We start from the raw sequence: 27,973 nt of genomic DNA, 5'->3' as shown, positions 1-27,973 counted from the left end.
ATACCAAGCAGAATATAAGTCAAGTAAGCAATGCTCAGGAAACCAAGCAGTGCAATTCATTTTTTAAATATGGCCAGTTTTTTTAAGGGATTAAATAAATTTGAGGCACTGGTCACACTGTCACAAACACAAACAGCTGAGGCTAATGGCGGCGGGATTAAATGATTAAATCGTTAATTAAAACATGTTTTGAGTGGCACAGTTTAACGCAATAGCTACAGGTGCGAATAAATTGCAAATTTCGAATTGCACGCTACCGGTGAAAGTACAATTCAGGTACAAAATTCAATTGCTTATCAACACATTCAACAGAATCTATATGGCAATTATCATGGGTCTTATCAGACGCAGGCGATGTCTGCGCGCTTGCTGATGATTGGGTCAATATGCCGCCACCGCCGCTGCCACCGCCCTTATCAAACTGAGTCAGTTGGCGTGGGAGACGATCCCACGGAGGTTTGCTGCGGTATCAGCTCCCGGCAGGCGGTTAGTCGAGCAACGACAGTCTGGCGTTTCGGGTGTATCCGGCAAACGTAATTATTCCAACGAGTCCAAAGGTCAGTTGGCCAGTGATTTCACCGGTGAATTACGAGCTTCTTGCCAATATAAATATTTATAAAGCATCTAAATACGGCAAAGAAGAACGGACTTTGTACGTCTGAGCAGAGGAACTTCGGCATTCACACCTCAGAACTGCATGTCCGATAGCCATAATCAACATTATTTTTGCTGTGATGTCTTCCTGAGAGAGAAGTTATTGTCTTTATGGAAATTTCACCATAATTTACGTGCAGAACTTTGGACCGGTTGACCGTAACAGTGATACGACTGGCTTTCTAATCTCGACATAGGCCTCTATTGGTGGCCACCACAAGCAAATTGTGAACCTAATCTAGCCTTTTTACCCGCAGATAAGCCACCACCATGGATCGGACCAGTCTTTACTTTCAGGGCAAGGATGACAAGAATACGTTCGACTTTGACGAGACGCTGCCGCCCCTGCCTCTGCCCGAGTTAAAGGACACCATGGAGCGGTACTACGCGTGCATCCAGCCCTTCGGCACCAAAGAGGAACTGGCCCAGGCTCGACGGGCCATTGACGAGTTCCAGAACGGCGTGGGCATCAAACTCCATGAGCAGCTCAAGAAGCGAGAGGCTAGCATGAAGAACTGGCTGGGCACATGGTGGGAGGACTATGGGTACCATCTCATTCGCATGCCGCTGCTGCCCTATCAATTGATGTCCATGCCCGCGCAGCTGGAGATGGTGGGAGTGCCGGAGACCCCGGAGTACATGCTCAAGGTGAGCCGATTCGAGTGCAATCACCGAGATTTCAATATTAATAGACTTTGGAACTCGTTTTCGCAGAGCTTGGCCCGTCACATACATCACACTCTGGAGTTCTGGGACCTCACTCGCACGTCCAGTATCAAGCCGCTCTCCTCAAACGGTGGGAAGATCAAATATTCTTCCGCGCTGTATAAGCACTTTTTCTCCACCTGTCGCGTTCCGGGTGTGGAGCAGGATCACATCGAGAAGCACTTCCTTACGAAAGACGAGGGAAAGACGCCTTCGCACATTCTCATCTCCGGAAAGGGCAGGCAATTTATTCTGAACTGTGTGCATGAGGATGATACTATCCTGACGGCACCCGAGATCCTTGTGGCACTGCAGAGGCTGCGCAGCATCTTGGACTACGAGCCAGAAGGTGACTGTGTCCCCATGCTAAGCCACGATGATCGAACGACATGGGCCAATAATCGCAACCGCCTGATGGAGGTATCCGAGGCCAACAAGGAGACACTGCTGCTGGTAGAGAGCGCCAGCATGGAGATTTGCTGGTACGACCAGTCGCCCAAGGACTATGAGGAATCCTCGCAGCTGGGTCTCTTCGGTGATCTGCATTCCCGATGGGGGGATCGCAGCAGCAGCATCATTGCCTTCCGCAACGGACGGTTCAATTGGACGGGCGAGCACAGCTGCTACGACGGCACTGTCAGCATTAGCTTTGCCACTTTTATGCAGCTGAGCTTCATGGAGGTGCCGGAGCCGGACTGGAGCGAGGCCGAGCACTCGAGCGTGGTGGAGATCAAAGAGCTCAACTTTCAGCTGGATGACTTACTGAAGAGCGAGATTAAGCGCGTTCGCCAGGAGGTTGAAGATAGGGTAAGTGAAACACAAAACAACTGCAAGAATCATGGCTGAAAGCTGATAAGCTTCAAGAGTTGTCGAGTCTATATTAATTTTGAAAATATTTTCTTTTTTAGGGAATTGATGTGACAGTGACCTTTACTGTATTCGATGATTATGGTAAGGAGTTTATGAAAAAACACCGCCTGCATCCAGACTCATTTGTGCAAGTCGTCATGCAATGGACCTACTATCAGTTGCATCAGGAGTAAGTTGTCTGACTGATTTCACATTCCCCCTTGGAGCTAATGAGCTACCTTACAGAATTGCTCCCACCTATGAGACCGCTCTGATGCGTCAATACTACAACGGACGAACGGAAACGCTGCGTTCCTGCACTGGCGCCGTGGCGAACTTCCTGCGGGCGTCATCCAACAAGCAGGTGGGAGACATGGTCCTGGCCAGGGCATTTCGGGCCGCTGTGGATGACCACAAGCACTTTATGAACGAGGCTCGGAAGGGAAATGGCATCGACAGACACCTCTTTGGGCTGTGGTGTGCTGCATACGAGAGCAAAATGGAAATTCCCGCCTTCTACGACGATCCCATGTACACGAAGAGTGGCGGCGGAGGCAACTTTGTGCTCTCTACCAGCACCCTCGGATTCACGGCCAACGTGGGCTACGTAGCACCCATGCTGTTCGACGGATACGGTGTCTTCTACTCCATAACCTCTGATGCGTAAGTTACCTACTTTCAGTTTAAACATTATACTTATTAATGTTTATCTGTTTTACTCCCGACCAGCGTTTACATCAATACCACCGCATATCGGGACAGCATCAAGACAAGTGCCCGAAAGTTTAATCACATGTTCAAGGATTCATTCCGACGCATTAGCGTTCTCTTGGAGCAGCTGGCAAAAGAGTCAAAGCTTTAAAGATTTTAAATAGTTTTAAATCAAATCCGAATACATTCTGTCATTCCCAACAATGAATAGTGAGAGATTTTGAGATCGCGTCTTTTTGAACCCTATGTTAGGGTATAAGGAATGGACATCTTCTATATTCATTCTGGCACCACATTTTAGCATTTTAAATAACCTGACACTTTTTTAATTGAGGTTTTTGTGTTGGTCAGCTAAAATTATTTAATATTTGCAAAAAATTTGGACCAAAATGGAGAATTGTGTCATAATTATGTAGTTGATAAGTTAGAGTGCACAGTTAGTGGCTTCGTGTTAAACGTTTATTCAATTTCAAGGTCTATTAGTTTACGCAAATACATGTCACACGATAAATCTCTTGTTTCAACTCTAAAATGCGGCTAAATAAGCTAAGCGCCTCGCCGCCAGCACGTTTTTACTTGCGACTTAATCAACGAATGCCGCAGCTGGTCCTAGATACTACATACAATTTAATGGGAGCTTGCGCCTGATTATATATATATATATTTACTCGTTCTAAATACGTAAGTTTGACGTTAGTAAGATCGATTATCTGGGAGCTAAATGCTAATTACAAATGTTTCTTACTTCAAAGCTACAATTCATGGTGTTCGTCGGATCCCAGATCCGAGGACAGAATGGGGAAAAAAATCTTTTGATGAGCCGAGCCAGAGATGGTTGGAGCTAGTGCGGCGGAGCGCGGTAATAGCCAGCGTGCGACTGCGGCGGCAGCATGTTGTAGGCCGACGAGGGTGAAGGAGGAGCCATTCTCTGACCTCGTGTCTGCTGCTGCGTCGTCGACATGCCAGCGTAGACCTGCACTCATTCCTTCCCAGTGGCCGCCACCGGCTGAAGGTTCTGCTCGGTTGCCGGAGGAGTGGCTGCTTCTTCCTTGGATGCACCTCCACCAGCCGCAGCACCTTCTCCGGTCGGCTGGAAAGCCGAAGGCCGTGCAACGAACATGTTGTCTATGATGTGGTCTATGTTGTCCGAGTTGCCCTCCTCCTTGCCTCCGGCTCCTGGGGCTCCGCCCTTCGTCTTGTGTTTCTCCGATGGCGGAAGGATGGGAATAGCGTTGGTTGGACGTCGCTGGGGCAGGGCAGCTGGTCGGTTAGCGGTCTGAGCCGGCGGCACAAAGTAGGTGGTACCACCAACAGTGTTGTAGTTTTGGTAAGGTTGTGCAGGCTGGGCTGCGGGCGGCGCCTGAGCGGGCGCCGGTGTGGGCTGCGGCACCACAGGCGGCGCTGCCTGCGCATAGGCCACGGCAGCGGGAGTGGTGGGCAAGTAGGCGGCACTGGCCGGATTCACATATGGTGCTTGAGGTACGGGCACGGGAACGGGCACTGGCACTGGCTCCGTTCCGGTCACGTAGTAGGGTGCCGGCTGCGCCTGCGGATACGCAGCTGCCGGTGGCGCATGTGGCTTTGGTGGCGCTGGAACTGCCCCAGAGCCAGTGGGTCCCAATTGCATTGTCTGCAGCTGCGCCTGCAGCTCCTGCTGTTGGTAAGCGATTTGCATCAGCACGTGAGGGTCCTGGATCATGATCTGAGATGGTTGCGGCTGCTGCTGCTGGAGGTGCAGTTGCTGCTGCATTTGCTGCTGCTGTTGCTGCTCCGCCAAATGCTGCGAGGCCTCCTGCTGGGAGCGTCTTAGGCTCGAATAGCGCTTGGGCGCGTTACGTTGCTCCTGGTGAAGAGGCTGCGGCGGTTGTTGTGGGCTTTGGTTGGCCAGCGAGTGCATCTGGACGCTGCCCACGTGACTGGGGTCGTTGCGCTGCTGCACTTGCTGCAGGCGTTGCGAGAGGTTTGTGGTGGACAGCGGAGTCTGTGGCTGCTGAGGCGGCTGTCGTTGTTGCTGTGGCTGCTGCTGATGCTGAGGCTGCTGCTGTGGGTGCTGCTGATTGGAGCGTGGTGTCGATTGCTTCTGATTTCGGTTGTCCATTTGTTGTTCGCGATCCCTCTCACGGTCGCGTGGCTGCTGTCCACGGCCAGATTTCTTGAACTCCATGGCATTTTGTCGGCCTGGGCCTCCGTTCATGCGCCCAAAGTTACGGTTTTTGGGCTCACGATCTCGTTCGCGTTCACGATCTCGTTCGCGCTCTCGCTCCTGGGATCTATTTGGATTCGAGCTGCTAGCCACACTTTGCTGCTTTTCCACACCTACGCCACCAGCACCGCCAGAGCGCCGGTTCTCTTTCTCCTCCCGGGAAGAGGATGTGCGAGGTCCACGCGGCTTGCGTTCATTGAGGGCCGGGAAGTCCTGTGGCCTCGGCGGCTTGCGCTCCTTATTACTGGCCTTGAGATAAGCCTGCTCGTCCTCCCAGTTCCGTGAGTATTTGCTAGGACCGCGCGTATAGCGCCGACGTCGTCGGGCTCGAGGCGGGGCGTCCTCATTTCGAATATCGTAGCCGTAAGCCTGCAACAACTCCGCCCTGGACTTGGGCGCCTGCTCGCTCGCCTCGAACCGGTCGTGGGACCACCGATCGCCACCCGAAGCCGGCTGCCACTTGCGCATGGTCTTGGAGGCCTGTGAGATCTGTGGCGTCTGGCCGGCGGGCGCTGCTCCGGCTGTAGCGAGTCCATTGAGTTCGCCATTTGGCTCTGGCTGCGCTTGCCCGGCGCCGTTCTCGGGCTCGACTAGCACGTCGCCCTCGGTTTCCGCAGTGCGGTCATCATGCTCATAGAATGTGCCTCGCTTGGGGATGTACTGCGGATTGCTACGGTCCTCATCCACCTTTTTCTGCGCCTCGCTGTCAGCAATGGACCGGTCTTGGGCATGCTCCGCCTCGCCATCGTCCGTCTCGCTGCCCACGTCCTCGTCCTCGTCTTCCGTTTCGGTCTCTTCCTCGCTGCCGCTGCCACTGGCACTTCCGCTGCCGCTCTCCTCGTCGTCATAGTCCTCGCCGCCCTCCAGATCACTTGCAGTGTCGTACTCGGAGTCGTGTGGATGCGAGTTCGAGCTGGGCTCCTGCGTGGGCGAGGTGCCAGGCTCCACGTCCGCCCCGGCGACGTCTGCCGTGGATTCCAATTCACTGGTGCTCGGGGGCGTAGCCAGGGGTATGTCGGTCGGCGGGGTGGCCGTAGGTTTCTCCACTTCGGCCATCGCGGATAGTTTTTGTTCTTTTCCTCGCTGCTGCTCTACGTCTCCTCTACTAATTTGCGAATCCTCGCTCAGGGCTAGATTCTCTGCCAAGTCTTTTAGATCAGTGAAATTTTGCAGTAAAACCAAGATTTTCGCAGACTTTTCTCGACAACAACGCAATCAGAAAATAGAAAGTGTCTAGGGTTTAGTGTGACCAGCTCTGAGTGTGGCAGGAATCCGGAGAAGATATTTAGCTATATTTTGTATAAAATTTATTTAAATTTATATATATATATCTTGATCAGCACCAAAATCCGAGTCGAGTTTAACGTTTCAACGCTTATGCTATTTTGAACAAGTAAATACCGATATTTTGTCAAAGAAATAAATATATATAAATGTTTATATACCCTTGCAGATAGAACTTCTATGAATAGGAATCCATACAATATAAATTATATATAATTGTGTTAAAAAACAATGAAGTAATACCTGATTTCATTTCATTCACCTATACATATTATATTTGCAGTTTTACATTCACAGATTTGCATTGTTCCTCCACATCTAACGATTGTTCGTATGGCACCTATGTGATATAGTCGTCCGTTTTTCATAAAATTTGACACAAAAGTTAAGACTAATATAAAATGGCTATACCTCAAATTTGATGAAAATCTGTTGAAAACTGAAAAAGTTATAATTTTAATTGTATTAATTTCTCGATCGTTCCTATGGTATATATGATATAGTAGTCCGATTTTCATAAAATTTTATGCAAAATTGTAGAGTATAGTAAAATGGCTATATCTCAAATTTTATCCAATTCTATTGAATAAAAAAGTTAAAAATTTTTTTGTATAAATTTTCCGATCATTCCTATGGCAGCTATATGATATAGTCGTCCGATCCGGCCCGTTCCGACATATGTACGAGTGAGAGTATATAGAAGGCTAACTACAAAGTTTCATTCAGATAGCTTCAAACTGAGAGACTATTTTGCGTAGAAACGGACAGACGGACAGACGGACATGGCTAGATCGACTCGGCTGTTGATCCTAATCAAGAATATATATACCTTATATAGTCGGAGGTACCTCCTTCACTGCGTTGCAAACTTCTGACTGAAATTCTAATACCCTGCAAGGGTATAAAAAGCTTCAAAAATTTGTTTAAAAAAAAGCTAAATTTCCCGCTGCTGAAAAAATCCGAATCTGACGGGAAAAAAGACACCACTGATACCGCCTCGCCTGGTCACTCTGCCGGCTGTGGAAGAAAGAGAGAGCCGAAGAAAGACTTGGAATAAAAGCAAGAGACGGTTAATTAATTGATTCCGAGTCGAGTCTGAGCAATTCTCCGCAAAACAGAGCAAGATGTCGAAGTTTCTGGGCGTGCCGCTGAAGAAGCCATCGGAGGTGGACGTGGTCAAGCCGCTGAACAATCTTATCCAGAGCACCTACAATGGGGCGTCGGAGGAGGAGAAGGCCAAGTACGCGGAGGCAGTGAATGAGTTTTCGAAACAACGCAATACGGCAATTTGGAAGTTCTTTGAGAAGTATGAGGCGTCGCTGGAGGTGGTTTACGCGTGAGTATTCCTGGAATGTCTTTGTGGGATGTGGGCTCTTTTCCGGGGCTCTCCGCATGAGTCACCAGCCTCCGCCGAGCAGAGTCGGGGCTAATCGCACACACACAGTAGCTGGGGGCACCTGTGTGAGTGCTAGTGGCCGAACGTAAACAAGCTCTCGGATGACGTCGTCACTAATGGGTATTATTGGCTGGTTTTGTTACCTCCGGCCTTTGTCTTCGCAGCTATTATGACCAGATCTGCGCATTGGAGACCAAGATATCGGTTAGCGAACTCCAGATACCCTTCAAGTGGAAGGATGCCTTCGACAAGGGCTCCATTTTCGGCGGCAAGATCAGCCTTAGTGAGTGATTCATCCACTAGCCCAGCCTTTTCACCATTAACTTCCGCTTTCCCCTTCGCAGCTCACACCTCGTTGATGTACGAGAAGGTCTGCGTGCTCTTCAACATTGCCGCTCTGCAAAGCAGCATCGCGGCCAACCAGGAGTTGGACACGGATGAAGGCCTAAAATTGGCTATCAAGCTGCTCCAGCAAAGTGCCGGCATCTTCCAGTACTTGAAGGGCGCCACACCGGCAGCTGTGCCATCGGAACCTACACCCGATCTTAGCCAGGATACACTGGTCGTTCTGCAGGCGCTGATGGTGGCCCAAGCCCAGGAGGTGTTTATTCTCAAAGCCATCAAAGGTATGCTAAAATCTAAAGCAGAAAAATCTCTTGCCTTATATACGCACTGTATGGAGTATATTTATTTAGTCATCATGCTACAAACTCTTATCTACTAAGGTCATCTCGCCGGCTCTAGACCTCAGCTTTTGTTAATTCTTTAAATAAATTACAGACAACATGAAGGAGCAGATTATCGCCAAGCTGTGCTGCCAGGCTGAGGAGTTCTACGCCGACGTATTGCGCGCAATGCAGAAGGAGTCTGTGCGCAGTCTGTGGGAGAAGGAGTGGATACCCACTATTGCCGGTAAACAGGCAGGCTTCCATGCCCTCACACAGCTGTATCAGAGTCTTGTGTGCCGTGCCTCAAAGAAGATTGGCGAGGAGATCGCCCGATTGCGCAACTCCGTCGATCTATTCAAGGCTGCCCAGTCCCGCGGTGGAAATGAGACCTATTTGGACGAGTACTTCAGCCGCGCCAAGCGCAATTTGGCCGAGTCAACAAAGGACAACGAGTTCATCTACAATGAGATGATCCCCGAGCTTAGCACGCTTGCCTCGCCGGGAAAGGCTCAGTTGGCCAAGCCGCTGCCCATCGGACATCCCTTGGCGACCAACTTCAAGGACATATTCAGCGCACTGGTGCCCGTGGAGCTGCATCGTGCCCTCACCGCCTCCGATATGCGCCGCAACGAAATTGTCAACGTGGAGATTATGAAGCTGCGTGAGTCCACACAGACTTTGAACGCCGTGCTGGCCAGCTTGAATCTTCCAGCAGCCGTGGAGACGGCCGATGGCAACAGTGGACTGCCGCCTTCGCTCAAGGATAAGGCCACAGAGGTTCGTGAGAAGGGCGGCATTGAGAACGTGCAAACACTGCTCAAGGATCTTCCAGAGCTGTTGGATCGAAACCGCGAGATCCTGGACGAAACGGAGCGTCTATTGGACGAGGAACGTGATTCGGACAACCAGTTGCGAACCCAGTTCAAGGAGCGCTGGACACGCATTTCTTCAGATAAGCTAACGGAGATGTTCCGGACCAACGCCAAGAAGTACCGCGAAGTCATCACCAATGCCATCGAAGCTGACAAGGTTGTGCGGCAGAAGTTTGAGGCCAACCAGAAGGGAATCCAGTTACTGTCACTGCCGCCAGATCAAATCCAGCAGTCACTGCCCTCGGCTAGCGGAAGTGTAGATCCTAACTGCTCCAGCGTGCAGCGTCTCAAGAAGCTAATGGAAGATGTGGAGACCATTAAGGCGGAGCGCGAGGCTGTAGAGTCTGAGCTCAAGGCGGCCACATTCGATATGAAGGACGAGTTCTTGCTGGCTCTGCAAAAGGACGGAGCAATCGATGAGCCCGCTCTGTCTTTGGCCCGCATTGGCCAGGTTCTCAATCCACTGCAACAGCAGGTGCGTGAGAGCGTGGAGCGACAGAAGTCTCTAGTATCCGACATTCAAAGTGCTCACGGTGCGTTCGTCTCGGAAACTGGCAGCTGCGGTAGTTCCCGGGACACCTTATACCAGGAGCTGGCCACCGCCTACGACAGCTATATAGAGTTGTCCGGCAACTTGCAGGAGGGTACCAAGTTCTACAATGACCTCACCCAGCTGCTGGTTGTATTCCAGAACAAAATCAGCGACTTTGTGTTCGCCCGCAAGACGGAGAAAGAGGAACTGCTCAAGGATCTGACCACGGAGTCGAGTCGCCAGGCCTGTCCGGCCACGCCGGCCCTGCCTTCGCACTACGCCTCCACCTCAGGCAGTGGCAGCGGTAGGTTGACTCTTGTTAACTATAATTTACAAAAACTATAATAGTATATTGTTTTCCTTTAGATATTCCAGCAGGTGGAGCACCCAGTGTGCCGCCAGCCACAGCTGCTGCCAATGTTCCGTATCCGGCCCAGGTTCACGGCATGCCCGTGCCGTATGGAGCCCAGCCGGGTATGCCATATCCAGCATACGTCCCTGCTCCGATGCCGCAGAGCTTTAATCCTTACGCCACATTACCCTATCCTGGAAGTGAGTATTCTTTTGCGAAAGAAGTGGATTTCTAATGACGTAAATCTGTTCTTACAGACTATCAGTACCAAGGATTCCCGCAGGGGCCACAGCCCGGCCACTACGGCACCTACCCCGGCACCTATGCCAACCAGCAGGGAGGGTATCCCAACCAGAAGCCACCAGGCTGGTAAAGGGCCACTAGTCTCCCCAATTCATGTCCTCATGAACGCAAAATGTCTCATGAAAGAGCTTGAGATGAGTCTGGAGATGAAGAGAAGGCAAGATTGTATTCGGCATTTAATGCTCCTTGTTCTTGGTTCTGTTTGCAAATTGTATCATACATGTTGACGGCTTAATGGATTTTAATCTCACATATTCAACAATATTATCCTGTATCACAGTAAACGTTCTTTCCTAGACTTTCTCGTGTGTTGTCCTACGAACTTTCATCCTGGCGCAGTCTGCGGTAGAACTCTCGCTTCATTCCGGCAATCACTCTGGGAGCACACATGCTGCTGACCAGGTGCTCCCACGTGGAGCTCATCGGACTGGGCTCGGACGGCGCAGCATCCGCGCGATGCCTTTTAGCATTGCCCTTCAGCAGCAGTTTGAACTCTTCAGAAGGCATAACATCGAGAGGACGCACTGTGTGGTTGATAGTGGAGAGCAGGCGTCGAAAGTTAGCCTGGCTGAGGTATTCAGTTTCCCAGAGTTTTCGGTTGCTCTGTCCGCTCTCCAAATTGTGCACAGCCCGCTCGAACTGGGCATAGAGCTCGCTGGGCGTGGCAGAGATCTCCTCCAATTGATTTGGATTCAGCAGGTACTGCTTCATCTGATCGCTCTCGCCCTTCACGAAGCTCTCCACGATGTGCTTGACCAGAAACTCGTCGAGCGCCAAGTCCATGTCGTCCTTAAGCGGCACCCAATAGTTGACGCTCAACGATGTAGACCTTGCCTCCACGTAGTGCCACCAGTGGCGCGGAACGATGAGCACATCACCCGCCTGTAAGTTGCAGTGGTAGGCCTGCGGGCTCAGTGCCTCGAGTTCCTGCATCTTATCTGGATCGGGGGCGTAGAAGTTCTCCAAACAGTAGACACTGGACTCCTCGTAGGGAACCCGCGTGCTCTGCAGTGGCGTCTCGGGTGGGAAGAGCAGCCAAGACTTGCAGCCATGCACTTGCACAACTATATTCACGCCGAAGGTGTCGTAGTGGCAAGGAGTGTTGGCCTGTTCCGATCCCAGCCACAGGGAGAAGTCGTTGCCGTGCTCCGGGAAGCCGAAGCAGGAGAAGTCGATGCCCTTTACGCAATTGGGGGGAATCTCGTGGGCCCGCTTGTACTGGTAAGCCGCCCAGTGCGTCTGTTCCTCCTCCAGAACGCCGTACTCGCGGAGGAACTGCAGCATGCGGAGCGGGCTGCTCCTGCGCTTCCGCTCCCACTGCGGCGTCCTGGTGTCCGCCAGAGCCATCAGTTCAAAGGCTGGAGGATTGGAGGTTTCCTGGTCGAAGCGCTCGCACCAGTCGTGCAAGGAGCCATCGAAGCATTCCCATTCCAGCGGAAAATGGTCGAGGACCAGCGGCACGCGGGTGTTGAGGATGAGATCCCGCAATTTTGAATTTGGCGCCATGTCAATTTTTTTTTATTTTATAAGTTTTTTTGTTATAGTTTTAAAATTAAAGGTTTAAAATTTTATAAATTTTTTAAAATTCAGTGTGGCTGCCATATTTTCCATGAAAATACCAGAAAAATATGCGATTTTTGCAGCTGGTTATACTTACGAAAACGTTATAAACTGTTATCGAGACTGTTATCGTGAAACAAAGGCGCCAAATTCAAGTGTTCCTCATGTTTTTGTGTGGGTATCACGAAAGACAAGTAAAGCTTTGGAGGAGTCTAAGAGTCGAAAAGCTTATTTTAATTGTAATTTATTTTAGTCTCAAATATTTGTAAGCATAAAATGATCCAAAAACCTTCTAAATTATGGCAATAAAACATTTTTTAATTAAGCCTTCATCTGTCTGTAGAATATATTGTTGCTTAATACCAAGTCACCTGTAAATACAATACTAGATTTTAACAGAAATATGAATATATTAATTAATATATTAAGCCACATAATAATATAGTTTACATTACCAATTTCTTGCTCTGCACAAGTTAAGGAAAATCAAAGGCAATTCCATAGGCTTGTTTCTGGAGCGCAATGCAAATACGATTAGGCAAAATGTTAGTTTAATTAGTAAGAATTTCGGAATTACATAATTGCAATCAAGATTGCGTGAGGAACTCGTTCTGCAGATCAAGTTGTCCAGTGGTGTTGCAGCTAGACCGCCAAACCGCCCCGCACGCAAACGAGAGAGACTTCGCATACCGTGGTCTTGTTTCGAGATCGGTTCGGTTCGGTTCGGTTGGGTTCTTAGGACTGGGAAACACTTTTAGATAATTATTTTGATATGACAAGCGGAAATGGCGTTAACAAGTAGCAACTTCTGGCTCTGGATCCGACTGGGATTGTGACTGCGATAGCTCTGTGAGTGTGGCACTAGTTATCCGACATTTGATTGCCAGGACGGTTATCTGCATTGCAGCTTCGCGCAGCCATTTCACCTGATGATGGCCATAAAAAATCAATGAGCCACGCCACCCATGCCCATCCTCCGTCCTGCATCTCAGACACAGTCCCAGTTGATGGCATTTGTCATAAAAGTGATTTATGTCTCATTCGTTGGCTGGCTGCCTGCGAAACTACAAGTCATTAAATCTACTTAAGCCGCGCACTCAATATGCCACAGACTCTGCCGGCCACGGATACGGGTGAAAAGTTCAACGCACGTGAGTCAGCAGAGCCCGAGTTCGAGCAGGAAGGCATAAGCCGCAAAAACAATTATGCGCCCAAAGTCGCCAAAAGAAAAAAATACAACAAATTGAGAAAATGGCAAGGGAAGAACAACATTATTTATGCGGCCGTTTGGAGGTGTGCCGTCTGTCTACCCGACTTTTTGTCGCCGTTATTATCATTATCGCAGTTACTTATTGCGACCTGGCGCTGGGCTTATAAATATGTATCTGTTTCTGTATCTGTCTGCCGCTTTATCTGCCGAATGAGAAACTGCGCATGCGCACGCTCGCTCCGCTTCCGCTGCTGCCACAGCAATCTTCCCATAGGGCTCAGTGGCCGAACACTCCTTAAAGCTTCTTATATAATTAGCTCGGCTCTCGCAGACTGTTGTTCCGCTGCCTGAGCCTGTGTCTCTGTCGTGACAGCAGCCAAAAAATTGCCAGCCACTCACCTTGATCCACCTTCGCACCGCCCGTCTGATAGCGATTTACCTCTGTCCAAGTCAATAAACTCGTGGCAGACAGTTCTGCCTCTGTCGGAGGCGGATTGCATTTAAAAATCAGTCAATATTTATTTATCAAAACAAAATCGTTCATGCACTTAAACCTAGCTTGATATTTGCCATATTTATTGCCTTGCCATAGATGCTTAGCTAAGATGCAGTTTGGGCTGGTCTTCCGGAGGGATAATCTTCATTGGCTTCAGATTTGGAGGATATGTTCAATATGTAAATATTATTATTGTTAAATAATATTTTAACCAATACCCATTGAAATCTGTTTGATATTTTCTTTAGTTAAAATTTAGTTTTTGCCATTTTAATCTCTGGGAGTTGGGTTGAAACTTATCTTGATATAAAAATATATATGAAATATTTTTTAAAAAATATTCTAGCTCCAAATCTATTTAACCCGATTAACTTTCTACCTATTTTCCGTGTTGATATGTTCCTCCTTCGACCAGCCCAAATCTGTTATTGTATTCATTGCTGCCTTATAAAAATAGACTTGACCCCAAAACTGTTTCACAGTCCTTAGAAGTGGTCGGTTATAGCTCGGAAAGTGTTCCAAGCGGAAACTGGACGGAAGTGGGGATCAGATGGCCCCTGAAAAAGTCGTAGAAATAGAACACCCTGCACCACGCAGTCTTTTGAAGGAATGGCTCGTTCCGGCAGCACTAACCGGATTACGAGATGATGTTCTGGTAGAACTGCGGCTTGCTCTGGTGCTCCTTGATGACGTAGAAGCCCTTAGGCTTTCCATTCCCCGCAAAGTACTTGTGGAAGCTCTGCTTACTGACCGCCTGCGAGGGAGCATAGTATGTGGGCGATTTGGGCTTGAGGGATTTGCGGTACTTGGACTTGCCGCTGCCCGCACTGAAGCCCTTCTCAGCGGTCTCGTTCTCCCAGGGCTGGCGCCAGGTGGGCACGCTCTCGATATCCAGCAGCCTGTTGCGATCCGCTGCAGAGACGTGGGCAAAGTGCGGCTTCTTGGCCAGAGCCTGCTTCAGGACCGGTAGGTTCCAGTGGTAGATGCGGCCTGGCCGGCCGTTGGAGCTGAAGGGAAACGAGACCTGCAATTGCAAACGCACTGATTAGACAATATTACCCGGAGAATGACTCTTGGACGGGGAACTGGAGACTGGTACTGGCAGTGGCAGTGGCTCTGGACTGGCGTCCCATAAATCAGCCGTGCTCTGGCGTCTAAATCAGGCTCACTAGCCGGCGGAGTGGCTCAAACAAATTGCATTTTTAATTGAGGCTCGGACTTGGTTAATGGCCTGCATATTAATTTCTGGTTCAGGCGGCATCACTCCACCGGGAGTCGTGAGAGCGTAATAATTTTCGTGCCAGTGCCAGTGCCAGTGCCAGTGCCAGTGCCACTGTCTCTGTCTCCTGGCAGCTTGTCCGACATTCCCTGACATTGACACTTGCCGCATTAATTCTGCAGCAGCAACAAAGGCCATGTATTTTGCGGCTTGGAATGCTGCAGTTGACATGGAATGGGGGCTCTATGGACTAACCGATACCCCGTGCCGAGCTGACCCTATCAGCAAGTTATTTATAGGACAGCGGGCCATGCCCAAGATACCCATTTTGGGCATTGGGGTACACGCACACGCATAAAAATAGCTGCAACTGCAGACCCAGTCGCATGGCCAAGAGCTCTGGCTCAGGCAACGGTCTTGGTCGTGGTCGTGGTCTTGGCCGTGGTCTTGGTCTTGGTCTTGGTCTTCTCCCATGTCTGCCTCTGCCATGGGCCCAAATGGGTAATCCACTTCTGCTTCTCGGCTCTGTTCTCTGTTCTTCGTTTTGCAATTTGTTTTATGCGCATGCGCGGCGATGTTTATCGCAGTCTCGGCTAGGTCCAAACCTGGCCGAATCGCTGACAGCCTGGAGCTGAGCTGAGCCGAAAGCAGAGCCAGTTCTGGCCAAGGGGAGTCATCGGGTGAGTCTCTCCCTCTGTGTGTGTGTGTGTGTCTATGGTGTAACCTAATGGAATCCCGTTTACCTTTTTCCCGTTAGCTTTCAACGCCGACGCCTCAGCGACCGATGTTGATGTTGCTCGTGTGCCCGATGTTGTGGCTGTTGCTGGTTGCCATCTTGTTGGGTGCGTTGCCACCAGCAGCAGCAGCAGCAGCAACATCAAGCGACTTGTCGCTGGCCGGGTGATCCGTCAGCGCATTCTTCGCAGCGGGTCCTGCATAGTAGTGCATATTTGGCGGCAATTTGATGATGAACATGTGTGAATCATCGCGCGAGGCGTGGCGGCGTGACTCAACCGCCAGGCGCTTCCTGTTGTGGCTGTTGGGCGCCTTCACCTTCATGAAGCCCATCTGGCTGCAACGACCAAGAGGTTTCGGTTGGGTTTGATGTAATAGAGGTTAGTCCGAGCAGGGAAAGGGAAAGAAGGTGCCGAGTGGACTGTCTGGGTGTATATGGTAAGCGTTTTCCATGAATATTTCATTATATAATTTATGATGACTGGCAAGGGGGATGAGCCGCACTGGACATGCTGCTTTAATTAAGCCCAAAATAAGAGGCGTGTACCGGCTGGTCTCATACCCCTTGCAGTGGAAAACATAAAGCCATAATATCAAGAGTTGGTACTTAAAATGACGGCTTGATGAGGCTTGCATTTATTGCTTTATTACCTTGTTACTTTAATGTTCTAAGAAGTGGTTCTTTCCTTCCTCATTGAGAAGTTAAAATTTAATTATAGTGTTTACACTAGATAGTAATACTTAAATAGTAGGTTAAGCCTTGCAGTTTGGGTTATCATTTCTCCCTGTGTGGTTACTCACCTGAGCAGCTTCTTGTTCAGGCCGTGAGCGCTTCTGACCAGCTGCTTGGGCTTCTTGATGGCCGTCAGAGGACTCGTTCCGTGGCGCCTCTCCTGCCTCTTGATCTTGTGCACTTGTGCCACATCCTTGGCCAATGCTGGCGATGCTCCTGTCGCTGACCCCGCTCCTGATCCCGCTCCTGAAGCCATGGCGGCTAGGCACAGGAGGCAACAGAACCTGCGGGTATAGAGTAGAATGAAACAGCTTTTATGACCATCCGTTTTATGCGCTGCCACTGCTCGTTTTATGTGCGAAATTCTGTAAGGGATTAGCCAGCGGGCCTGCGGTTTGATTGGACCCTTCGGCCAGGGTTCAGGGTCATTCTGGCGGCGGCACTCACTTTGACAGGTGAGCCGGCCGGCGAGGTCTTAATTTCGAGTCGTTGTAGCTTTTGCTCGCTGGGTGTTGGGTCGGTCGAGGGGGTAACCAAGTTTAGTGTTCAACTTTAAATAGATGTATCGCCCCCTTCCCCGCCTGAAACTGAAAACCACTACTTGCTGCTGCTGCTGGTGCTGATGTTGCTGTTGTTCTTCTTTTGCGCTAGAGTGTCAAGTAATAATAAGGAAGAAAGCGGAAAACGAAGCAGATAAAAATGCAAATAGGCACGTACAATTACACTGCTGTGTAATACGCTCAGTGAAAAGCGAAGCTCCGGAGGTGGGAACTCCGCGAGGCATGGGCTCCCATTAGAAGCAGCTAAAGATGCAATTCCATCACCCATAGCGATAGCGATACTGATACCCACAAAGACGGCTTTAAATGCCACATTATGTGATTATATTCGTGGACTTTCAGCAGGTCTTGAGGTCCCTATCGGCGACTTTGTCAAGCCAAAAAGCTATTGACCGACTAAGCATACGAGTACGGGTTCGACTCCCGGCCCCTTGGCGGTCTCCGCTCGTTACAAATTATAATGGAAATTGGCTGGGTTTTATGCAATAAATGTAACCGAAGGCCAAGCGACGTGCCCGGCATCCCGAGTAAAGTTTTAGGCCCCACGGAGCTCCATGGAGCTCCATGGAGATAATGCATGCAAGAAACTGCACATAGCCAGCCAGGCCTTAGAAGCCGGCCAAGAAGCTGCATAAATTGCGCAGTGCAAGACAGCAAGGAAACTGTGCCTCCGGGCGGGATTAGAGGCCAGCTCCATCGGGAGCTGATGGATGGTATGGGGCCAATCGATTCGCTGGCTGGATTGCAAATCCATGAGAGTCTCAGCCCAATCGAAAGCGCCCAAATCAACACGTACTTAGCAATGGCCACCACATGCTGTTGCCCCATCGTCTGGAGTACGAGTACCCCATCCAACCAATTCCAGTCAAACAAACACCCCAGGCTGGGCCTGTCCTGCTCCTGCTCCTGCTCCTGCTCCAGCTGCTGCTGCTGTTGCTCCTACTCCTACTTGGTGTCCTCTGTGTCTGTGCTGTGGTTTTTGTGGCCATTTTCATGTTAACTTTGTATTGATAAATTGCAGAATAAGTGAATGCATTTTTTGTTGTTGCTCTGTAGCCGCCGCCGTTGTTGTCCTCGTCCTGGGCCTGAACATATGCGGCATTTTTGAATTATTAATGAATTGCCAGCACAAAGGAGCCCGCAGCTATACACCAAACCCATACATTGCAACAGGCAACAACATCGCAGCGACAAGAGGTTGCGTGTTGCTGGTTTTAAGACAAATTTACGAAAAAGGGTTTCGTGTGAAAATTCGGCAAATCAAGCCGAAAGGCAGTGTGCCTTTGGAACCTGTCAGTTAGTTAGTCACACTCTGAGAACGTAGTACCACAGATAGATACCTTATTTTTTCAAAATTGTTTGTTATATATCCGAGCTGTGAACAGAAATAAACCAGAACGAAAGCATAGGAACAATATACACCATCATGCACATCGATCTGAAGGCCCTGCTGCTGATCGCCACGTCCGGCGCTCCGGACAGCGTGATCCGCATGAACAAGCGATTTCAGATAGGGAAAGCCAGGTGAGTGAGGGGTCAGAGTTCGTTGTCAGTCTAGTGAATACTCTTTATTCAAGTTTTATGGTTCGCTACGAACTGCGGAGAGGTGAGCTAATCATCCGCCAGATGAGGAAGGTTCGACATAGTTCCACCCTGGCCAGCAGGCCAAGGAAGCGCCAACGTCGTCAGTACCGGAAGATAGATTTTGTCGATTCTAGGACGGATTTCGGTACTCAGACTTCTCAGCATCAACACTCAATAGCTGTGAGCACCGAGGGGGCGATTCTGGTGACCACCGCCAGTCAAACGCCACGTCGCGAATGTAGCAGCATCCAGATGGATACCACAGACCTTTTTCCCACCTTTTCGAAGGATCAGCAGACCACCAGTTGCGAAATTCAGTCTTCTGGCAGCCAGACGGATGAGCAGATTCTGCTGAGTCGCGCCACCCAGGCGAATATTTCCGCCAAAAGCTGGTCCACTCAGACCAGGATACGAAACGCCACCCTGGGCTCACAGACCGAACATTTCTACAACAATGTGGGTATCCAGAGCAAGATAGAAGGCAATCACGAGACTACTCAGACCGACGAGATCGAGGAGCAGCTAATCACGCCTTATCTGCAGGCACTGATGCTGGAGTCCATCAAGGACATGAGCAATCTCATTAGCACCGAAGTGATTAGTGCCGTCAGCCAGGTGCTTGATATCAGGGGACTTGAAATCAAGAAGACACTGCAGGAGCAGGACCTGCCCAGGGAGGGAGCCCTAGAGCCGCTAACTCCTCTGCCTGTCAAAATGGCTGGCATTAGAGGTCTTCTATCGATGACGGCTCACATAACTAGGTAAGGAATTCCTATGACCGAAGCTTGGTGGCATTTTAAGAGGTTATCCTATTCAATATCCATTTATCTATCCCCAATTAAGTTAAAATATTTTAAATATCCTGTAAAGGATTCACTTATGGCATTAACTGCAATCAATTTAGAAGAATTTACGTTATAAATTTCTTCTAAAAGACTCTGAACTCAACTAAGCCAACAATGCCAGGGCACATAACTATAAAATGTCTCCTGGCTGATTTAGGAACCAACTAAGCCCCCTTCTCTACCTCTCGTAGGCATTTCAAAGCCAAAAAGTCCTCCGCTGGCCACTCTTGAAACTGCGCAAGCACTGCGACCTGCATATGCATCCCAACCGAATCCGTTTGCCCATCGAGTAGGTGACTCAACGCCTTACCTTTGTCTTCTTCCCATCCTCTTCTTCCACAGCAGCCAGAGCACGCAGACCGAGGAGAGGGAGGAGGAGGACAGAGAGTCGAAGATGGCGAAGGTCAGCATAGAGATGGCCACGCAGACGGAGAAGTCGGAGAAGGAGCGCAGTCGCTGGACCCTAAAGCACTTCTAGAGGACCCTCCGTCTCCGCGTCCTTTCTACTTACCCAAGCATCCAGGCCATGGTCCGGGCTCCCATCCAGGTGGCACTCATATTGTTTTATGTTTTTATAGTTGTCAATTTTAGCATGTGGCGAGCGATTTGATCGAAATACAAGTGATTCGATTCAGAGTCTCGAAAGTCTTTCGGTTGTGGCGCCAAACGTTGGACACCAAATGCATCTAGAGATTCGCGTGATTCAGTCTCGGAATTCGGGGTTTGGTGCTCGGATTCGGATTCGGAATCGGAATCGGATTTGGATTCAAGTTTTCCAGTCAGCCGCAGACACGTCCGCACTCGATAAAATCTCGCCAAAGACTGAATGAACGGGGCCGGTCGTCGTTGCCGTTTATGCCACAGAACGAAGCCACCACTGGTGGACTCTGGGTATTTCAGCTAGGTGCTTCACTGGGCCATGACTAACCCTTGGATTACATTAACTCTGGTTCTGGGAATGGGACCACATTTGATATACCATTGGGGAAAGTTTTTTGAATAAGCAATCTTGGTTTTTTTTAGACCTTTGCTAGATCCAGCATTTCTCCTAATATATTTTATATTACAAATCATTTGACCAAAATGTTACATGAATTTTGAATTTATAGTAAACTTTGGAAGTTAATTATTAATTGGAAATCATTATAAAATGCTACTATATAATATATTATGGCATACTAAATTCATATTGTAAGGGTATTTGTACTGCGATATGTGCAGATTACTTCTGACTTCTTTCTTCTCTGGCTTTGGTTGTTCGTGGAGTGGCTTCGACTTCGAGTTTAGAGTTCGGCTTTTTGTTTACGTTCCCATTCCCAACTCTGACCGCCACCACCCCGCTCCGACGGTATGCAAAAAGCAACAAACAACAATAACAAAAGTCACGCTTAACGACTGTGACGTCGTCGCGACTTGGCCAGCTCTGTGCTCCGGCACAGCCCCATACCACCTCCCTCCCCTGCACACCAGGTTCGACTGTGTCCAGTCTCCAGATCGGGACCGGCTTCTAAGAGCCAAGGCAAATAATAAACATGCAAGTGCCGCATGGCGTGGCATAGAAAAGAATAAAGAGTGGCAGCCGAAAAGCCGAGCCAAGCCGTGTCGGGGTGTGAATGCGGAGACATCTGTGACAGTGAACAGTGGACACAGGACAGGGACGGGAGACTGGCCACAGGGGGGGGGGGTCAGAAGTCCGGGATAAGCCAGGGAGTAGCCTTGTCCGCTGATTGATTACCATCCTGGCCATGGGAAACGCCCCCTCGAAAAGGGGTTGCATTTTAATTGAGATTTATTTATGGTATGTGCGGCCAGAAAGACAAAAGCGCCTGGTCCCAGGTCAAGTTCCCATCAGGAGCCACGGCCATAATAACGAGCAAACAATGCGCAGCGTTCCTGGGATCTGGCAATATTTGGACAGTGGGCAATTGAAGAACTCCAATTGTGTGGCTGCTTTTTCAGTGGTTGTTATCGATGATGTTGCTCCTGCCCCCCGATGTTGCTGCTGCTGCAACCAAGTGGTGCTCAAGTGGGCACAAAGAGGGAGGTGAGCCAACGGTTTGGGTTGAAAATTGGGCGGACGCCGCCCGCTTGTTATTGTCAATTGTTGGCTATGAGTGGCATTGGCAGTGGCAGTCTTTGTTGGACAAGTTAACAGATTGCAATACAAGGTGAGGAGTGTGTGTGTAGAATGTACCTGTGTGTGGGTGACATTCTAACTGTCTGTCTGAATCTGGCCTGGAATTTGTAACTCCCATGCCCAAACCCATACTCCCATAGCCATCATTGATTTCGACTTCGGGGCTAAGTGGCATGTTGCGGTTTACTCATACAGCAATTTTGGGCCAGCTCACTTTAACTGATACACTTGGAGATAAGTTTGTATATATATAATACACCAATTCATATATGAAAAATATACAGCTTATGAAAGAAATGTTGAATTCAATGGTCTAAATTATAAGTATTACTTATTTAGTAATGAAAATCTTGCACCAACAACTTAATTAAAAGCCGTCAGTCATTATTTGTATCCCTATTTTAAATCAAAGTCTCATAATAATATAATTATCTCCGATTAAACGTTAAGATACTTTTCCTTCCGTGTAAAACACACATCAAAGTCAACGCCCACCTCGCAGTTCAGCTCGTTATGCCCAATTAGGTATTCGCAATTTCTAGATGCCATGGCTCGTTCGTTCTAAAGCGGAGCACAACTTTCACTTTAACTGCGAACAATGGATACAAATTCGCAGACATAAACGCATACAAAAAAACCACAACAAAATGGCGCAGACAGCGGACGACAACAAAAGCAACAGGAAAATGGCGTCCGGCTTCCTTCCGGTCTAGCGCCGAATGATTCAGTGCTGCGTTTGGGTATCATACAAGGGAAAATTCCCAAAATAAACGAATAAGATAATCGAACTGCAGAAAAAGAATTGGGAATAACATAGAGAAACCTTGGTTCTTGTTTGGCAGTCAGTCGCGTACTAGCATCCTCTGGCACCTTGGCCGTAAACCACCGTTCATAAAGCTGCCATAAAAAAAAGAGTGTGCTGAGAGGCAATCATTTCCCAGAAGTACCTGGGCTGGTACTTGCAAATTTCCGCAAGCGGCCGCAAATGATTAATGTCAATAAACGTTGGCCGATGGAAAACGCTGGGATCATTCAAGAAAGTTACCGACGTCCATGTGGGTCGTGAACCTGCGCGTACCGTGGCTTGGTGGTTGCCTCGAAGAATCGAGGACAGCAGCGATCTGTCGGCGTCGTCGTGTGGGAGCAGAGGTTCAAGTGGTTGCTGGTGGCTGCCAGTCAGGTGCGGTGGCTAACCTCGATAACTTGAAAATTGCCGGGATCGCATAGATGCTGCAATTACGGCCGCCATGAGGCAGCAATTCGGAGCGAGCGAAAATCGGGCACGCCTCCCCGGCCACGATAATTAGCTGGGCGATCTAATGAGGAGAGGAATTCGAAAGTGGCAACGCCTGCGCGCCTTGGCCCCATGGGATATGACATATGTTTTATTTTTTTGTCCCCCTCTGTTTTCTTAGCAGTTTGTGTTGGCCATGCTAGGCATGTCCAGCAATTTCACCGCTTGTTCCAATGGCGGTGACGGCGGCGGCGGCACATTTGCCTAAGGTTTATGCCACGTCACTCCCGCCGCGCATGTGCAATGCGCAGTAAATGTGACAGGTGAGTGAGTGGGACGTCGCGTCGGGGAAAACCTTTGGCTTGGGAAACTCGGAGCACGCGATCCGATCCGATATGCTCCGCTCCTTCCTATCCGAAACTAATGGAATGCTCAAGGGTCATTGTCATCGCATGCAGACTGGAGGAGCCCCCCAGTCGGATATTAAGTGTCCCATGTGGCGGTGAGCCTGTAATTCAATTAAGAGTCGGGCAGCATTCACATTGCCATTCCCATTCCCATTCCCACTACCATCGTCACCGCCACCGCTGCTGCCGGCCCCACACGGCGTCACCAACTGCAGAATTTCTTTGAGGCGCAATTTAGGTAACGGCGGTTCTGCATTTAAGCCATATTTGGCGGGATCCGGTAAATGCTTTCCAGCCACCTTGATTGACAGCCGCGAGAAACTCGTTGAAATTGAGGTGTTGACGGAGTGTCAACCAAAAAGGATATGCCAGATCGGTGGCCACTATTGGGGTCCAGTAGATTGACGTTGGAATTTAACACCCTAGCTGAGAACTTTTATTAAATTTGTGAACCCGAAAATATAATACATTTAAGTATTTAGTACATTTTTCCACGTTGGTTAGGCAATTGATAAACATTTATTTTTAATTAGAGAACGTGCCTAGTTAGCTAATATTAAGATTAGGAAATATATGAATTATTTTAAAATAGGTTCTTTCTATGGGGTTCTGAAAAATAAAAAAAGCACTTCAGCTGCTTAGTTAAATTTTTTTTTTAATTTTTCGTATACTCTTCCAGTTTAATTATTAAATTATCATAGCTATGCCAAAAATGCATTAATTTCAATTTGGAAAGCTTGTCTGTAATAGTCTTTGCTAGGTTAACAAATCGGCATACTCAATTTAAAATTTTAAGAAATTAAAATTTTTGGCCAATTTTTTACAATTTTAATGATGTAACCCTTTATCATTTTTTGCAAAAATCGAAAAAATTTCGAAATTTTATTTTCGACCGGGCATGGCTAGATTGATTCAGCTTTCGATGCTGATCAAGAATATATATGATTTATGGGGTCGGAAATGACTCCTTAACTTAATATTTACAAAAATTCAGATAATAAATGTTATAATTTAAACTGTTACAAAATCTGGTTTTTAATAGGTTTGTGTCTGTGCTAGATGTAATTCTGCAAGCACGCCATCTGTCGGGTCAAATCTGGACTATACGGACTATCGCGTTAGAATCATAGCATCGATAGAGCTAATCATCGGTGCTATCGATAGTTACTACTGCGGTCACTCTGCAAACAAGAAATCTGAAAACTCAGCGAAAATTTCGGAAAATTTTCGGGAAAACGCTAAATATTGTATTGAAAAGCCTCAGAATTGGTGTGAAAATGACGTCGCTGGACCCGGCGCCGAACAAGACATGGGAGCTTTCGCTGTACGAGCTGCAGCGCAAGCCGCAGGAGATAATCACGGACAGCACCGAGATCGCGGTTTCACCGCGAAGCCTCCACAGCGAATTAATGTGTCCCATTTGTTTGGATATGCTAAAGAAGACCATGACCACAAAAGAGTGCCTGCACCGCTTCTGCTCGGACTGCATTGTGACCGCGCTACGGTCGGGCAACAAGGAGTGTCCCACGTGCCGCAAGAAGCTGGTGTCCAAGCGATCGCTTCGCGCTGACCCTAATTTCGACCTGCTCATCTCGAAGATCTACCCCAGTCGCGAGGAATACGAGGCCATCCAGGAGAAGGTGATGGCAAAGTTCAACCAGACGCAGTCACAGCAGGCGCTGGTCAATTCCATCAACGAGGGCATCAAGCTGCAGTCCCAGAACAGACCCCAGAGATTCCGCACCAAGGGCGGCGGAGGCGGCGGCAATGGTAATGGTAATGCTGGAGCTACTGGTGGAGCTGCTGGTGGGGGAACAGCTGCCGGCGCAGGTACTGCTGCTGGCGGCGCTGGTGGTGGTGGTGGTGGTGGGTCCGCTGTTGGTCGCAATGCCTCTAATCAATTACATGTCCACGATACAGCCTCCAACGACAGCAACAGCAACACCAACAGCATCGACCGCGACAACCGGGATCCTGGACATTCGGGCACCTCGGCAGCATCGGCAAACACAAGCGCTTCGAATGCGCCGCCCTCTTCGTCGGCAACTTCAGGAGCCAGTACGTCCGCCACTCGGATGCAGGTCGACGATGCCTCCAACCCGCCCTCGATGCGTAGCACACCCTCGCCGGTGCCCTCCAATTCGAGTAGTTCCAAGCCGAAGCGCGCCATGTCGGTGCTGACCTCGGAGCGGTCCGAGGAATCCGAATCCGACTCTCAGATGGACTGCCGCACTGAGGGTGACTCCAATATAGACACCGAGGGCGAGGGCAACGGTGAGCTGGGCATCAATGACGAAATCGAGCTGGTTTTCAAGCCACATCCCACGGAGATGTCTGCCGATAACCAGTTGATCCGGGCCCTCAAAGAGAACTGTGTGCGCTACATAAAAACCACGGCAAATGCAACTGTAGACCATCTCAGCAAGTATCTGGCAATGCGCCTGACCCTCGACCTGGGAGCCGATCTGCCAGAAGCCTGTCGTCTACTCAACTTCTGCATCTACGTCGCTCCCCAGCCCCAGCAGCTGGTCATCCTCAATGGCAACCAGACGCTGCATCAGGTCAACGATAAATTCTGGAAGGTAAGTTGTCTCTCAGACAATAATATTTTTGGACTTTAACCCTTTTCTCCTTTTAGGTGAACAAGCCAATGGAAATGTATTACTCGTGGAAGAAAACCTAAGCAGTACTAAAGGCAATTAGTATTAGGTCGCGTATTTCCGGACGGGAAATATCCCTCTAGCTGTAGAACTTCACAATTACATAAAGCTTACAATATAAAAGCCAATATATTAATTATACAGATTATATTTATGGATAAATCGCTTTTAAAATCTGTATTGCTTTTCGAATAGGTCGCGATATTGTTCTAATTTAAGTACTTTGATTTTTAGGTTTCCCAACCTAAACCTTTCAATTAGAAAATAACAACAATTCCTTATGATGTCTTGGAATAATCTTTATTCTAATTCCTCTCTTAACATAAATATTAAAACATTTCGAATTCTTTTGTATAAAATTCCAACTTTACGCATCTTAGGATCCGGTTAAATCGAGCTCTAAAACATACATAAATCATCGTAATGCACAGGGACAATATGCTCCGAACTATATGGATTCTTGCTGAGCGCTGTGTATCGAAAATAAAACTGGGACTTTGCAAGTTATTAACCTAAAGCTTGGACTTCAGTGCCTTCATCAGTTTTTCCAGCTTGAGGGCCTTCTGGAAATCCCCGCTAATCTTCAGTTTACCAGACATATAAGCGGGAGCTGCCTTTAGCTTTCCCGAGAACATGTCGAAGAAGTTGTTCGAGTTCATGGTCAACGTGGCATCGGGGGCGGCGGACGGATTCCCGGAGCCGCACGAGCCAGAACCGTTCTTGAGGTCCAAGAACCAGGTTCCCTGCTCGGCGCCGCTGATGTTGAACTGGTACACGGCCTGCGTTTTGGAGACGATCTCAGGCGACAGCAGAGATTCGATTTTCTTGAACAGCTGGGGTATCTTCCCGTCGCTTGCAGCGGGAGCGGCAGCTGCAGCACCACCAGCAGGAGCTGCGCCTTCGACAGGAGCTCCCTTCGCCTCAACGAAGAAATCAACCATCAGTGCGTTGGCATTTTCCCGGACACAGGCATAGTCAGTCAGGTCCGTGATTCCCACGGATTCCAGCACCTCATCGTCTATGAAGAACTGACCAGTGGCCACCTTGGGCTCCCTGCTCAGAATGGCGTAGGCTGCATCTGCCATGATCTCTGGCTTGCGAGACCAATTGGCCGATTCGGAGCCGGTGAGCATCTCGATGGCAGCCGTGAGGATGGCTGTACGCGGCCAGAGAGCGTTGACGGCGATTCCCTGGTCCCGGAACTCCTCGGCCATGCCCAGCACGCACATGGACATTCCGTATTTAGCCATGGTGTAGGCCACATGGGGACCAAACCACTTGGGCAACATGCTCAACGGCGGCGAGATGTTAAGGATGTGTGCGTGGTTGCTCTTCTGCAGGTAAGGCAGACACTCCTTGGAGACCAGGAAGGTGCCGCGGGTGTTGATGTTGTGCATTAAATCGTAGCGCTTCATGTCCGTGTTGGGCGTAGTGGTCAGAGAGATGGCACTCGCGTTGTTTACCACGATGTCGATGCCGCCGAACTTGGCCACCGCCTCCTGGACGGCAGTGCGCACCTGCTTCTCATCGCGCACGTCCACTACGCAGGGAAACGCCTTGCCACCGGCTTTCTCAATCTCCTCAGCCGCTGAGAAAATGGTGCCGGGTAGCTTGGGATGCGGTTCGGCCGTCTTGGCCGCCACGACGATGTTTGCTCCATCTCTGGCCGCCTTCAGGGCAATCTCCTTGCCTATTCCCCGAGAGGCGCCTGTGATGAAGAGCGTTCGTCCGGCTAATTTTCCCGAGTTGATCATCTTGGAATTCAGAGTTTATATTGATCCGAAGATTCCAAGAGAAAGTCCAAAGTGCAAGCAACAGTGCCGCCAACTCTTCGGATCGTAAAAAAGCAAGAAAAGCTTTTAAAAAAGCTAGAGCGTGGAAGCGAGATGGAAAGATGAAATATTTTAAGTTGGCAGCACAGCTATGACGGCGGGCTTTTCAAAATATGCTGTGAGATTTAAAGAATTGGAAAATAGATATAGAGTGTATGGGTTCGACTATGATAAAACAGACAAAACTCTTCTCAAAATGAACAAAACTGGTATTTTCGAAGCTTTATGCGTA

At 49.1% G+C, this 27,973-nt stretch overlaps 7 protein-coding genes and 1 pseudogene across 17 annotated transcripts; 4 read left to right on the top strand and 4 right to left on the bottom strand.

Annotated features, from left to right (window-relative positions):
- The first annotated feature begins 48 nt into the window (after positions 1 to 48).
- Positions 49 to 3,430, top strand: CROT (Carnitine O-octanoyltransferase). Of its 5 annotated transcripts, none has more exons than XM_086836973.1 (7): positions 117 to 276; positions 346 to 557; positions 912 to 1,302; positions 1,369 to 2,166; positions 2,268 to 2,398; positions 2,455 to 2,871; positions 2,938 to 3,430. In XM_086836973.1, exons 3-7 carry the CDS (start codon positions 925 to 927, stop codon positions 3,068 to 3,070), a joined length of 1,857 nt encoding a protein of 618 aa, XP_086693099.1. In that variant the 5' UTR covers positions 117 to 276; positions 346 to 557; positions 912 to 924; the 3' UTR covers positions 3,071 to 3,430. The 5 variants fall into 5 exon arrangements, with proteins under 5 accessions (XP_020799643.2, XP_086693099.1, XP_086693101.1 ...); XM_086836975.1 differs by having other exon boundaries at positions 125 to 276; positions 346 to 533; XM_020943984.2 differs by lacking the exon at positions 346 to 557 and having other exon boundaries at positions 49 to 276.
- btz (CASC3 exon junction complex subunit) lies at positions 3,365 to 6,387 on the bottom strand. Its single transcript, XM_020943983.2, has one exon. It carries the CDS (start codon positions 6,176 to 6,178, stop codon positions 3,899 to 3,901), a length of 2,280 nt encoding a protein of 759 aa, XP_020799642.1. The 5' UTR covers positions 6,179 to 6,387; the 3' UTR covers positions 3,365 to 3,898.
- Positions 6,388 to 7,376: 989 nt separating this feature from the next.
- Positions 7,377 to 10,827, top strand: ALiX (programmed cell death 6-interacting protein-like protein AliX). The gene is made up of 6 exons (XM_020944055.2): positions 7,377 to 7,742; positions 7,967 to 8,085; positions 8,147 to 8,428; positions 8,583 to 10,178; positions 10,241 to 10,426; positions 10,484 to 10,827. The coding sequence occupies exons 1-6, from the start codon at positions 7,531 to 7,533 to the stop codon at positions 10,597 to 10,599; spliced, it is 2,511 nt and encodes an 836-aa protein (XP_020799714.2). The 5' UTR covers positions 7,377 to 7,530; the 3' UTR covers positions 10,600 to 10,827.
- HSPBAP1 (HSPB1 associated protein 1) lies at positions 10,567 to 12,035 on the bottom strand. Its single transcript, XM_020944056.2, has one exon. It carries the CDS (start codon positions 12,033 to 12,035, stop codon positions 10,845 to 10,847), a length of 1,191 nt encoding a protein of 396 aa, XP_020799715.2. The 3' UTR covers positions 10,567 to 10,844.
- A 1,758-nt stretch (positions 12,036 to 13,793) lies between these two features.
- LOC110177388 (uncharacterized) lies at positions 13,794 to 16,766 on the bottom strand. The gene is given in 4 exon segments (XM_020944091.2): positions 13,794 to 14,819; positions 15,758 to 15,844; positions 15,846 to 16,086; positions 16,551 to 16,766. Coding segments are annotated over 4 exon segments (903 nt in total). The 5' UTR covers positions 16,739 to 16,766; the 3' UTR covers positions 13,794 to 14,432.
- Positions 16,767 to 18,083: 1,317 nt separating this feature from the next.
- Positions 18,084 to 20,107, top strand: LOC110177345 (uncharacterized). Of its 4 annotated transcripts, none has more exons than XR_002319301.2 (4): positions 18,084 to 18,566; positions 18,620 to 19,387; positions 19,663 to 19,760; positions 19,814 to 19,954. XR_002319301.2 is itself a non-coding variant. In XM_020944036.2 (3 exons), exons 1-3 carry the CDS (start codon positions 18,469 to 18,471, stop codon positions 19,947 to 19,949), a joined length of 999 nt encoding a protein of 332 aa, XP_020799695.2. In that variant the 5' UTR covers positions 18,084 to 18,468; the 3' UTR covers positions 19,950 to 20,107. The 4 variants fall into 4 exon arrangements, 2 of the variants coding, with proteins under 2 accessions (XP_020799695.2, XP_020799694.2); XR_015272622.1 differs by having other exon boundaries at positions 19,817 to 19,940; XM_020944036.2 differs by lacking the exon at positions 19,663 to 19,760 and having other exon boundaries at positions 19,817 to 20,107.
- Positions 20,108 to 24,377: 4,270 nt separating this feature from the next.
- On the top strand, positions 24,378 to 26,268 carry Sce (E3 ubiquitin-protein ligase Sce). 3 transcript variants are annotated; one of them, XM_020944095.2, is made up of 3 exons: positions 24,378 to 25,019; positions 25,170 to 25,831; positions 25,888 to 26,268. In XM_020944095.2, exons 1-3 carry the CDS (start codon positions 24,527 to 24,529, stop codon positions 25,930 to 25,932), a joined length of 1,200 nt encoding a protein of 399 aa, XP_020799754.1. In that variant the 5' UTR covers positions 24,378 to 24,526; the 3' UTR covers positions 25,933 to 26,268. The 3 variants fall into 3 exon arrangements, with proteins under 3 accessions (XP_020799754.1, XP_020799753.1, XP_086693096.1); XM_020944094.2 differs by having other exon boundaries at positions 24,378 to 25,025; XM_086836970.1 differs by having other exon boundaries at positions 24,378 to 25,831.
- Positions 26,188 to 27,761, bottom strand: LOC110177391 (hydroxysteroid dehydrogenase-like protein 2 pseudogene; annotated as a pseudogene). Its single transcript, XR_015272621.1, has one exon. The product of XR_015272621.1 is annotated as a hydroxysteroid dehydrogenase-like protein 2 pseudogene (transcript).
- Positions 27,762 to 27,973: the final 212 nt, after the last annotated feature.

This window comes from Drosophila serrata, unplaced genomic scaffold, assembly GCF_035046125.1.
Source record: "Drosophila serrata isolate PLE 108 unplaced genomic scaffold, ASM3504612v1 contig_295, whole genome shotgun sequence".
Lineage (NCBI taxonomy): Eukaryota > Metazoa > Arthropoda > Insecta > Diptera > Drosophilidae > Drosophila > Drosophila serrata.
The sequence above is the reverse complement of the archived record's forward strand: the minus strand, read 5'-3'. Positions and strand labels throughout refer to the sequence as shown.

Bases quoted from the DNA above. Each gene is read 5' to 3' on its own strand.
- HSPBAP1 (XM_020944056.2), bottom strand. From the start codon at position 12,035: ATGGCGCCAAATTCAAAATTGCGGGATCTCATCCTCAACACCCGCGTG.
- CROT (XM_020943984.2), top strand. From the start codon at position 925: ATGGATCGGACCAGTCTTTACTTTCAGGGCAAGGATGACAAGAATACG. The intron at 2,399-2,454 runs GTAAGTTGTCTG...GCTACCTTACAG, and splicing joins TACTATCAGTTGCATCAGGA to AATTGCTCCCACCTATGAGA. The intron at 2,872-2,937 runs GTAAGTTACCTA...ACTCCCGACCAG, and splicing joins TACTCCATAACCTCTGATGC to CGTTTACATCAATACCACCG.
- ALiX (XM_020944055.2), top strand. From the start codon at position 7,531: ATGTCGAAGTTTCTGGGCGTGCCGCTGAAGAAGCCATCGGAGGTGGAC. The intron at 7,743-7,966 runs GTGAGTATTCCT...TTGTCTTCGCAG, and splicing joins TCGCTGGAGGTGGTTTACGC to CTATTATGACCAGATCTGCG. The intron at 8,429-8,582 runs GTATGCTAAAAT...AATAAATTACAG, and splicing joins TATTCTCAAAGCCATCAAAG to ACAACATGAAGGAGCAGATT.
- Sce (XM_086836970.1), top strand. From the start codon at position 24,527: ATGACGTCGCTGGACCCGGCGCCGAACAAGACATGGGAGCTTTCGCTG. The intron at 25,832-25,887 runs GTAAGTTGTCTC...TTCTCCTTTTAG, and splicing joins TCAACGATAAATTCTGGAAG to GTGAACAAGCCAATGGAAAT.
- LOC110177345 (XM_020944035.2), top strand. From the start codon at position 18,469: ATGCACATCGATCTGAAGGCCCTGCTGCTGATCGCCACGTCCGGCGCT. The intron at 18,567-18,619 runs GTGAGTGAGGGG...TCTTTATTCAAG, and splicing joins TTTCAGATAGGGAAAGCCAG to TTTTATGGTTCGCTACGAAC. The intron at 19,388-19,813 runs GTAAGGAATTCC...CTTCTTCCACAG, and splicing joins ATGACGGCTCACATAACTAG to CAGCCAGAGCACGCAGACCG.
- btz (XM_020943983.2), bottom strand. From the start codon at position 6,178: ATGGCCGAAGTGGAGAAACCTACGGCCACCCCGCCGACCGACATACCC.